Source organism: Polistes fuscatus, unplaced genomic scaffold (genome assembly GCF_010416935.1).
Source record: "Polistes fuscatus isolate 324 unplaced genomic scaffold, CU_Pfus_HIC Scaffold4, whole genome shotgun sequence".
NCBI classification, from domain to species: Eukaryota; Metazoa; Arthropoda; class Insecta; order Hymenoptera; family Vespidae; genus Polistes; species Polistes fuscatus.
The window spans coordinates 4,562,416-4,574,169 of record NW_025113118.1 but is presented as its reverse complement, the minus strand read 5'-3'; the positions used below and the strand labels follow the sequence as shown (position 1 = coordinate 4,574,169).

The 11,754-nt window shown below is 30.1% G+C and overlaps 2 protein-coding genes across 5 annotated transcripts; both read left to right on the top strand.

Moving 5' to 3' along the window:
* The first annotated feature begins 108 nt into the window (after nucleotides 1–108).
* LOC122521313 (ER membrane protein complex subunit 1) lies at nucleotides 109–5,806 on the top strand. Of its 2 annotated transcripts, XM_043641922.1 has the most exons (15): nucleotides 109–487; nucleotides 627–742; nucleotides 921–1,104; nucleotides 1,571–1,726; nucleotides 1,813–2,149; nucleotides 2,235–2,538; nucleotides 3,020–3,040; nucleotides 3,529–3,701; nucleotides 3,797–3,958; nucleotides 4,044–4,328; nucleotides 4,405–4,600; nucleotides 4,740–4,937; nucleotides 5,014–5,139; nucleotides 5,227–5,454; nucleotides 5,519–5,806. In XM_043641922.1, the coding sequence occupies exons 1-15, from the start codon at nucleotides 345–347 to the stop codon at nucleotides 5,677–5,679; spliced, it is 2,790 nt and encodes a 929-aa protein (XP_043497857.1). In that variant the 5' UTR covers nucleotides 109–344; the 3' UTR covers nucleotides 5,680–5,806. The 2 variants fall into 2 exon arrangements, with proteins under 2 accessions (XP_043497857.1, XP_043497858.1); XM_043641923.1 differs by lacking the exon at nucleotides 3,020–3,040.
* Nucleotides 5,807–7,338: 1,532 nt separating this feature from the next.
* Nucleotides 7,339–10,043, top strand: LOC122521316 (aladin). 3 transcript variants are annotated; one of them, XM_043641929.1, is made up of 8 exons: nucleotides 7,339–7,361; nucleotides 7,582–7,620; nucleotides 7,728–8,131; nucleotides 8,221–8,338; nucleotides 8,420–8,719; nucleotides 8,809–8,978; nucleotides 9,058–9,379; nucleotides 9,476–10,043. In XM_043641929.1, exons 3-8 carry the CDS (start codon nucleotides 7,773–7,775, stop codon nucleotides 9,701–9,703), a joined length of 1,497 nt encoding a protein of 498 aa, XP_043497864.1. In that variant the 5' UTR covers nucleotides 7,339–7,361; nucleotides 7,582–7,620; nucleotides 7,728–7,772; the 3' UTR covers nucleotides 9,704–10,043. The 3 variants fall into 3 exon arrangements, with proteins under 3 accessions (XP_043497864.1, XP_043497863.1, XP_043497865.1); XM_043641928.1 differs by having other exon boundaries at nucleotides 7,351–7,422; XM_043641930.1 differs by having other exon boundaries at nucleotides 7,352–7,422; nucleotides 7,701–8,131.
* Nucleotides 10,044–11,754: the final 1,711 nt, after the last annotated feature.

Below are 11,754 nucleotides of genomic sequence, written 5' to 3'. Positions count from 1 at the left end.
CAACGTGTATTACGTATACGTATAGTAGAAAAATGGCGGACGAATTTACACGATTAATGGTAATTGTATTTGTTTTATATAATTCGTATTTATGAACGCGATTGACGTGCACTCTAGCGCACGAATTAGTATTTTGTCCATTTATTGTTAGTGTCTTCACCGTATCTACATGGACTTATGGCTGCGTCACCTGTCTTATCTGTTTTAAATGAAAATTTGTATATAGTCAAACAGCCATATAGAATTGTTTCATATCACATGTCCAAGCAGTTGAGGGCCTAGCAGAAATTAAGAGAAAGTAATACACCACCAGCTGATACTTTGATATATAGAGATTTTTCATCATGGCTTCCTCTGCGTGGACTCTCAGAGGGAATGTCAGCCGGTTTATAACGGATGTACAGATATTACTATATCTTATTATATTTATAAGTTTATTTAATATTTCTCTATGTCTTTACGAAGATCAAGTGGGAAAATTCGATTGGTAAATGAACTTTTTATTCTAACTTACTGACCATTGAAATTAGTATTTTAAATAATGCAGAGATATACTTCAAAATAAAATATACAAATCATCATGCATCTCGTATATGTTAATAATTTTGTTATTCTTCCTATTGCAGGAAACAAAATTACGTAGGAAAAATCAAATTTGCCAGTTTCGATACGATTTCAACCGCTAAAAAGATTATTGTTGCTACAGAAGAAAACGTTATTGCCGCATTAAATCTTAAAACAGGTATGTGTGAAACTTTAATATATCTAAATATTATATGTGTATATTGTTATACTTAGAAAAACCGTAATAATATTAAAATTGGAAACAACATTTGACCTCATATATTGAATACTCTTTTCATTTATTAAATAAACGAACAAAAGATAATAATATTGAAATATTGTGGATTATGTATCAGGTCAAATATTATGGAGAAAGGTATTAGAGAAAGGATATGCTGGTCGCATTCGTACATTAGGAGGTATTGCGGATGGGGACCTAATATCTGTAAGCGGTGGAGTTCCAGCCATCGTTCGTGCATGGGATCTAACTACGGGGCATATACTTAACGAATGGCCAATTGCTGAACAAAATTCTGACAGGTTAGTCTTAAACAATTGTCAGATCTTTCCTTTGTAATGCAAATGTAAGCTTTTTTAACACAAATTTCTTACTATTTCATTTGGTGTACAAAGTGGATATCTTTTGTGGATCATAGAGAATTGATTTTTCATTTACTTTTTTTTTAATTCATTTTTCAGACATGATTCTACATTTAGATCCTTTTCTACATTGGGATTGTATACTGCTAACAGGTTTTTGCCTTTATTCAGTGCACAATTATTATCGATGTACTTTTTTGCTACACATTCAACTTACAAATATATTATACATGTAACTTGAATATCAAATTGATATTACTTTTATTGATAATCTTATTTTTGCTAGGAAATATTATATTATAGAATGATGAAATGAACTTAAATGAATGTTCAATATTTATATCATGTTTTATAAAATAGACTTTCTTTCATGTATTATAAAAGGAAAATATATTTTGTGATATAGAATAGAAGAAGTAAAATGGCATATCAAGGATGGAACATTGCACCACATTCTACCTATATACAATAGCGGAGTTGAGGTAACATCGTACGATAGTAAAACTGGTGAAAAATTAAAATCGAGAAAAGTATCAGCTCCATTTATAACTTCTGAAACAGAGTAAGAGTCGTATTACATACTCGTATATATTATTATATTTATTATATTCGTATACAAAAATCGTATTATTTTGTGTGTTTATATAGATGTGTTTTGGTTGCTCCATATTTAGCTTGCTTAAAGGGAGACAATTCTTTAGGCATGCTATTTTTAGTACATTTATTTGATACAAAAGTAGAACCTCAAATGGTTACTATAAATAGTATATTTGGTGCTGGAGCTCAAGGACCATACCAATTGGAGTCTGTACTCGGGGATGAATCCGTAGTGTCTATCAGCGCGGATAACAATCAAAGAAAACGAATTCTTGTTGTTGGAGAAACTACAATTACGATTCAAAGAGACATCGCGGGTGATGCAAATCTATATATTACCTCTATAGAGAACCGAAAAGTGTTGCTAGAAACAACTTATAGAAATGAAGTAAGTTAAGATTGATTTATAATTTTTTTCATATTCGAATATTCAATCTTATTCGTTTTTTATAATTAATATGTCTATAATTCAGATTACAGAAGTTGTAGCAACGGATCTGCTAACAATTGATTCTCTACCAAATATAACAGGAACTCTTTCCCATGTTTCCTTGTTATCGCCTGTAATAGTTGCATCGATTTGTATGCATCAGACAAAAGGATTAACATGCCGTCATTTGTTGTCTTCGCAAGATCATACTATTGCATTATTGCAGCATAACAAATTAGTATGGGTAAGGGAAGAGGCCCTTGCAAAAATTGTAGCCGTTGAAATTATAGAATTACCCATGTCGGACAGGGATCAAGCCATCGAAACAGAGTTTGATCAGAAAGAAAGTATGTATAATTTTGTCTTACAAATATAACAAATATTCAAGTTTAAGTCACAAAGTGCAATTGCACTTTGTCCTTTCTGTCAATAATATTACAGAAGAAAAATAATAAAAATATAAATATATTACACGGTATACACAACAGGTTTTCTCAATAAATGATAGTTCTTTTTTGTTTTTTTTTTTTTATTTAAAGATTGTTTATTTATTTTTGTGCCTGTTGTATCAAGTTGGAAAAGTATCAGTATTAACGCCGTTTAAATGTATATACTGATAATGGATTGATAATGCTTATGATATATCTACTTTTGGGATTTTTTATACTGTTATTACTTTTTAGAAAGTTCTACAGAAAAGCTTGCTATTGCAACTGTTTATAACTGTCGTGATTAATTGATACTATTTAGTGGCAATTAATTTATGATAAATAACATATTTCTTAAGTTATATTAATTAATTTTTCTTTTGTGAATGGCTGCTGGCAGGTATTGATGTAGACATTTCATGTAAGTAGTGGAGCAGGAAAAACTAATTTGACAAACATTTTTCTTACTGCTATCTACAAAATTTATATTTGCATGATTTAGCAGTATATACCTACAATAGAAGTATTATAATAATATTAACCTGCCGAAATGTAAATGTGTTCCTTTATGAATGCTTTAAAGGACAAGTTTATGATCATTTTATGCACTGTATTATGAAAATCTATTTTCTTTTAGCAGATATAGTTTACCAAATTTTATGCATGTATAATTAAAAAACTATAACTGCTCTCTTACTATAGATCCATTAATTTTTATTACGCCTACTTACAGATAAATCGTAATTTTTAAGATACCTGCTGTATGCTCATTTCTCTTATAATATGATTCAAATAATGATATTATAAAGCAATCGCGATAAATAGATATTAATAACATATTTTTTTTTATTTTTTATTTACCTCTAATAATTCGTTTCTGTCTTTTTTTTTATATATATATATACCCAGGGGATGTATTGAGTATGATGCTAAGAAGAACTGTTTCTCAATTTAATCAAGCAAAAGCTTTTATACAATCCATGTTAGACTTGGTCCCACAACAATCTAATCAGCGAACTGACTTGGTACGAGATAAATTCAGTCTGCATAAAATGATTGTTGCTGTCACATCCGCTGGAAAGGTATAGACAAAAATACAACGAATTATCATTTCTATATGTAATTTAACGATATTATCGCACACAAAGTATGATTTATATATACATTTTCTTTACAGATCTTTGGTATTGAAACTAGAAAAGGTGAAATTATTTGGCAACTTAAAATACCCAATATTCGTGGATTTAACAAAATATCAAATGCAATGGTTTTATACGTACAACGAGGAAGTAGGCACTTTCCTTATCCACCTCAGTGCGCGTTACTAGCGGAAGATAAAGTATCGTGTTATTTGCATTTTCAAAAATCGATATCATCTTGATTAATTTCCATTAATAATTAGAATTTCATTGTATCTTTTTTAGGTATCTGGAGAAGGTATAATATACACATTCAATCCAATTACTGGACAATCTTTAGACGGTTTGATAAAATTAGGATATAGAATAAAACAATCTATGTTGCTTCATGTAACAACGGATGATTTTCTAAGAGCAGTTCTTATACTTGATGCACGAGATAAGATTCATGTGTATCCCAAAAGTGCGACCGCTATTGCAGCTTCTCTGGGAAAGAATACTTATATATTTACAGCAGATCAAACTACTGGCTTGTTATCTGGATTTTCTCTTTCTTACAGTACATCTCAGGTCTTGAATTAATGAATCATTTAATAGAATAACTAGAGAATTAACAAATAATAACTTTGAATTCTTTTTTTTTTAGGAGTTAGTAGCTCATAAAGTTTGGGAATTATTACTCTCTCCAAAAAATCAAAAAATAGTACAAGTTGTCTCCAAAAGTCCAATCGAACGTGTTCACTCTCAAGGTCGAGTTTTAAGTGATAGATCTGTCCTGTATAAATACATTAATCCTAATTTAGTAGCAGTTGCATCGGAAGGCGTTGGAAATACTCACAAAAGTAAGTATATTAGAAAAATATGATAATACTCTTACTTGAAAAATTCTTTTTTCATAGTATATATTACGTATTATGTAACGAATCGATTAACTCAAAACTATACGAAATATTATTTAGTTTGTTTTTTTTCATCATTTAGATACCCTCAACATTTATTTGTTGGATGTAGTATCGGGTGCCATGATATTTTCCATCGTACATAAAAGAGTTCGTGGTCCGTTTCATATAGTACATTCTGAGAATTGGTTGATCTATAGTTATTTTAATGAAAAAAGTCGAAGAACTGAAATTGCAACTTTGGAACTTTACGAAGGAAAAATACAGAGTAATGTGACAGGTAAACCAAGTAACAAATATGCATTTCATTTGTAACATATTATATTGATATTATTATTAATATTATTATTTTACAGTGTTCTCTTCTTTGGCTACAATCAAATCACCAATCGTAGAAAGACAAGCATTCATTTTCCCAGCATCGATAGAATATATGAGAGAGACTATTACAGAGAAAGGTATTACCAGTAAACATATTATAGGTATGTTGTTTATTATAACACAATAACTTGATGTAGAAGAAATATAATATCCCTCATCTATTCATAAATTCTAATCACGTTTAACAGTTTCCCTAGCAAATGGTGGAATTATAGAGTTACCATGGATGATGGTAGATCCAAGACGACCCATTAATCCTGAAATGCGTGAAGAAGGTGTCATACCATATATGCCTGAAATACCTATTCATATGGATACTATTATAAATTATAATCAGAGTATATTTAGAGTATTAGGTATTCATACTAGTCCTAGCGGTCTTGAGAGTACCTGTTTAGTTTTTGTATATGGATTGGGTAAGTTACAAAGAGATGCACACTTTTTTAATAAGATATTCATTTAATATTACATTTTTAACAGATATATTCTACACACGAGTGGCACCGTCTAAGACGTTCGATGTGTTAAAAGAAGACTTTGACTATTATCTCATTGTAATAGTATTAGCTGCATTATTAATTTCGTCGTACGTGACGAAGAAATTAGCATCGCAGAAGGCTCAGAAGCAGGCATGGAAATGATAGAGCATCGATTTTAATAGAAAATTAACGCGTAACTTTGTTGAGTATTTTATTGCTATAAGCAAAGTTTTTGCTAATGATTTGTAAAAATAACAACTGTTTTATAAATAGTTAACTACAATACAAAGTAAATGAATTAGCTTTGTTATCCATCCCGAAATTTTTAATACTGATGCTATAGGAATTTATGTCTTTATTGGTACAAGGCGCGCAGATTAGATAGTTTTCTTTTAAACTATTCAAAAATATGCTATTTAACATATTTTAAGAGGATCGTGAAAAATTATCTCAAACAACTCGCATGCTTAGGATTATGTTGTTGTTTTTTGTTTGTTTGTTTAAAAATAACTTTATATTTATGCGTGCATATACTCTTGTACCTTTAGAACAAATATCTTATTTATTATACCATCAAGTATTTAACATTCTCATTGCTTTTGTTAATCATCATTATTATTTCATTTCTGTTTGAGCACATTCCACTAATTGCCACACTCCGCAGTCAAGATAGCAGGGTGAATTCTATACGTATGTAATAGTTATTTATAATTAGAAAATGTAAATCAACACTTATATAATTCTAGAAGATTTTTAGAGACATTATGGAAAGATAATATTCTTCGTCGTGCAAGTTTCCCGTGCAAATTGTCGAGTATAGACGTATTTATTTGATACTCTCACCTTTTTAACAACTTTTCATTATCTCTATTTGTGTTTGAATAGAATTTTTTATTTAATATGTGTAATTATTGTTCTCACATTCTGTAGATATTCTTTTGGCATTGAATTTTCTGTACTTTGAAAGAATGTAAAATAACAATGTATAAAATTCATATATTGAACAAAAATAAAGAAATATACAAAAACGTATAATTTAGTGAAATACATATGTACGCTACCTTCAAGAAATTCAAATTGAGCGTTTTGACGAGTGTTATTTGTACTTTTGTAGAAATACTAAGACATTTCGTCAAAACAATGTCGCTATTATAATAAGTGAGTTTTTTATTCAAGTTTGTGCAACAATTTTACAAGAAATGCAACCATTAGTGATACCTAGCAACAATAATATTATTGTATTTGATACTTAATATACCAAGACGATATCAGATTCGTTGGAAGAATTAACTAAATAACACAAAGCCATTATTGTTTCTATAGCTATTTACTTGTATTATAAAGTATTTTCGTATTTAGCAATTGATACGCATAGATATATACTGTGAGCAAGCTTGGGTGCATATTGTTGAGTATATAATTCTTCAATGATATTTGTAAAATAATAATTGAAAAATCTTGAACATCATTATCTGAGATTGTTTTGATACAATCAATAACCTCCGACGAACATTTTATACTCAGATTTTTGATTAATGAATCGCAAAGCAGTTTAAATGCTGTTAAACCTCTTAAAAGTTCATGTCGGTCTATAATTTTTAAACAAAGAGATCTCCGTTCTTAAAATTTATCAATTTATTAATTTTGATCTCCGTTAATGTGTGTGCGTTAATTCTTTATAAACATCTTAAACGAATCTTTTATTATATTCGTTCATTAATTTGAGATAACCGTTTTTTTGCACCGTCGGTAATGAGAAAATCTGTTTAAGTGTACGGTCAATAATAGTCGGAATCTGTTCTTTTTTTTTTCTTTTGAATAAATTCATTTCTTGTTAGCAATCGGTAATATACTTATTATACACTTAAACATGCCGTAACGAAAGAGTTAATAAATACCTGTCAAGTAATTTATCTTTAAAGATATATAAGTATTCATTATAATTATTTTATACAAAATAATCGTGAAATTATTCGACAAAAATTCTTGTTTCTTTTTATCACAAATTCTTTTGTACTAATTACTATATATTATTAATTATATTAATTGTTTTTCTTTTTGCAGATTCGCGCGCACCATCAATCAAATTGACGAGAAAAACAAGTAAGTTAACCTTAACGCATTATATTTTGTAAATTATATTATTACTTATTATATTACAACAATTCTAGGAAGTTGTTTAGAATTTGATTTTGTTTTATAATTTATAGGTTATAGCATTAAACTCTGTCGCACAGCAACAAGAATTTTTAAAAATGATTAAGATATTGTCTTTGGACAGTTTTCCATCACCATCATTTGTGCAACTGGCCACCGCTGGTATTAAATCTGATGAAGTTATATACAACAATCATTTAGAGATGCACCATGAAATGCATCCTCTTTACGAACATCTACGCAAGTACCCAGTAGTTACTATTACCAGCGATATGCTTGGTACATGTGAATCTATTCGTGCTATGAACAATGGTTTTCTATTCCAACCGGTTCAAGACAGCATCTTTAAAAAGCTTATAAGCATGTGGAGAGAAAAAGGATTTACAGAAGCTTTACGTTATGCTGCATCTGAGGATTCGGATAATGTAACAAACGTAATACATTGGATAGCTGTAAAGTATGGATGTAAATGTATTTTTAATGTTATTGAATTATTATAGATAAAAATAAACATATCTTAATGGTTTGAATATTTTGATTTAATAGTCTCACGTGGGCTTTAGACACCGTAGAAAAAGGTATTTTTCAAACGGAAGCTTTACTAGCCACTGGATCAGGATCCGTTACTGATGTAGTTCCTACACGTGATTGGAATAACTCTATTGTATGACTCTATTGGAATAACTCTATAATATTATTATAAAATAGAAAAAGAAGACATTTTGTTATTTTTACTTATTTTTAGGTGCGTTGCATATCATGGCATCCGCATTGTACCCGCTTAGCAGTTGCAACCAGAGATGATAGAATACGTATATTTTCAGAAGGCATATCTGTGATACCAGTTTTGCGACATAGCGCTCAAAAGTACATTTATCAGTTAAGTTGGTGTCCTAATGCTGGAAGAGTATTAGCCGCAGCGTGTCACCAAGGTGCTTTAGTTTGGACAATCGAATTAGGTGCTGCTAGTAATATGCTGAGTTATGCTGTGTTATTGAAGCGAAGAAATCATACTCCTGTTACCAGCATAGCCTGGCACCCACAGGTATTAATATAAAATGTTTTAAGTTTTCTATTTAAAAAAGTAAATTTTATCATAATATTAGATGATTTAATTATACTCATTTATTTAAGGGTAATCTATTAGTATCTATTTCACCGAATGATCACAATATGATTGTATGGGATGTTTCCAAAGAAGAAGGTGTGCCAATAAAGCGAGTAGCTGGCGGTGGATTATGTCTTGTACGTTGGTCTCTTTGTGGAAGTCGTTTATTTTCAGCTACATGTAAAAACATTTTTAGGTAAGTCGTATTATCAATAACCAATTAATTATATGTTTTATAATGAATCAGTTTGTATCATTGATTTATTTCTATTCAGAGTTTGGCATACTGATACTCCAAAGCCATGGTACACAGAAAGATGGACCGTACCGTCCGGACGCATAGCAGTTGCTTGTTTTGGACCAAACTTAGCATTGATATTTGCGTCAAGTGATGATCCTGTTATTTATTCATTACCACTCGAAGGAAATATTTTTGATACTAAATCTTCGGTGGATGACATCACTGTAGCAATCCCTATAATCAATTTAGCCGAAGTCACTTTTACTAATAAAAATGAAACTCCCGTTAGAGTTGGCGGTAAAATAATAGCAATGGAATGGGATTTTATGGGTCAATATCTTGCCGTTCTCTTTCAGGTAAATATTCAAATAAAATTGTATATTAACAAAGAGAATAAGTATAGCCGACCTCAAAAATAATTAATTCTTTTTTCTTCGATTTTTTGTTTACAGAACAGTCCATTGATTGCTTTGATAAAAACGAAAATATGTAATTTGGGCAAAGCAATCGAAGTTAAACCATTTACTTTCATTAAAGGTTTACCCGGAGAATTGCCGAATTGTATGAATTTTTATCAAAAATGTCTTACCGAAAATTCAACAGTTTGTTTAACTATTGCCTGGAATAGCGGACGTATACAACACTTTCCTATCGTTCATAGTTACGATGGAAAAGCATAAAGTAAAAATTACATCATTTTTCTATCGGTCTTTGACTCGTCATTAATGTCGGAGAAATGAAAAAAAGAAGAAACTGAAAAAATCTTCTTCTTAAAAAAAAAAAAGAAAAGAGAGAGAAAAAAAGAAATAAGAAAACGCGATCCAATGCTAGGGTCTCAAACATGCTGCTACACGAGTAACGTATAGGACATACAAGTTCTCGAGTTTGGTACCTAATTATACGAAGTCACATGCAGAGCGCACGTCTTTCTATTTTTACGTTGCTTGACCGAATGCTATATAACTCGACAGAATGTTATGTATCTCTAGCTATTTTCAATATATATTATATGTCGTCCGATTTATGGGTGTACATACTATTCCTATACAATGATGCAATCGCGATAATAAATGATAAGTAATTACTTTATTTTTTAATTTAATTTAAAATAATAATAATAATAATAATAATACAATAAATAAATTCTACACTTTAATATAACATAATAAATTTTACATACATACAAATATATTTTTCAAAAAAATTTGTTCTATATTTTATAATTGTAATACCCTTTTGCAAAACGATTAAATAATTTTGTACGTGTATATATATATCGCGTGTATGCGTATGTGTGTGTGTGTTTTATTTTATTTGATTTTCTTTTTATTTTTTTTTCAGCTCTTTTCTGTTTTGCTTTTTATTTCTTTTTCAATGCATTTCCTAAGTTATTGCGTCCGTATGCGTTGCAAGATCAGAATCCTTTTTTTTTAGTATGTTTACTTAAGAAGGGACTGTACACACATGCGGTGACTATGCTCTGGACGAGGTTGACAGGTGCCTTGACAAAAAAGTACGGCCGAGAGAGAAAGAGAGAGAAAGAGAAAGAGAGAGCATAGTGTATGTATATAATGTAAGCATAGAGGGCTGGCACACCATATGTGCCACTCTATCACTTATCTACCCGTAATATGACGTATAAGCAACTGTAAGATGCAACTCTAAGATGTATGCTTGGGTGCAGGGAATGTCCTTATATATGGGGACGATGATCGATTTAATGTTTTACAATTACATATACATATATATATGTAAGAAATATTACATTGCTTTTAAAAAATCTTCTCTTATTATATTGTTGTATAGGTGCCAATAATTATAACAGTGAACCCTAAATAACAAATGTTTTCAATTAATTTTTTTTATTTATAATTAATCTACTGGCATAAATAATGGTACGTATAATGGTACATATATATATTAAATATTTATAACATGTAATATAAAATTATAGGCTACATATTAATTATACAATCCTCTATAAAACACTATACAATTATATGTCTTTGATATAGATACTTTGTATGTACAATAATTTAATAGTAATATAGTAATAACAGTAAACGTTTTAGAAATAATCAAACATTTTTCTAAATACTTTAATATTCATTCGTTATTCATTATTTATATAAAAATCATTGTAAAAAATATGTAGAAAGAGAGAGGAGGGGGCAGAAGGGGGGTAATGCCCATGAAATAATAGTAGGCAGTAACATAAGCGAGAAGAGTGAACGACATATCCTCATGTGCGCGCGCGAAGAAGCTGTTGTTAATAAGCGACGCGTGTGCGGCAGCTGGTTTGACATTTTTTTGTTCTCCACCCGATTCTTGGGGCTCGAGCGACGAAAGATCATCCTGAGCACCCTCTTTTCATCCCTCCCTCCTTTACTTTCTCTCTGTTTTTCTTAGAGTTCTCTATTTTCTCGAAATTAGTTCATCCACCGCACATCTAGTCATCTAGTCACCCATGTATGTGAACTATTAAGTCTCCTCTTTATTCAAAATTCTTTTAGATCGTTGACACTTCTTATCTTTCGTGTTTCATGTATGTCCTTCGAGTGTATCCGTGTAAGTATGTAATTCCATAAAAAAATTATTTCGTATTTGATGGCTTATACAATTGTTTCATAGAAATTTCAATTACATGAACATTAATAAACTTGTTGACAATTAATAAACCGTTTAAACATAGATTTTCGATTGTCTCTTATCGTCAACGACGATGAGAATT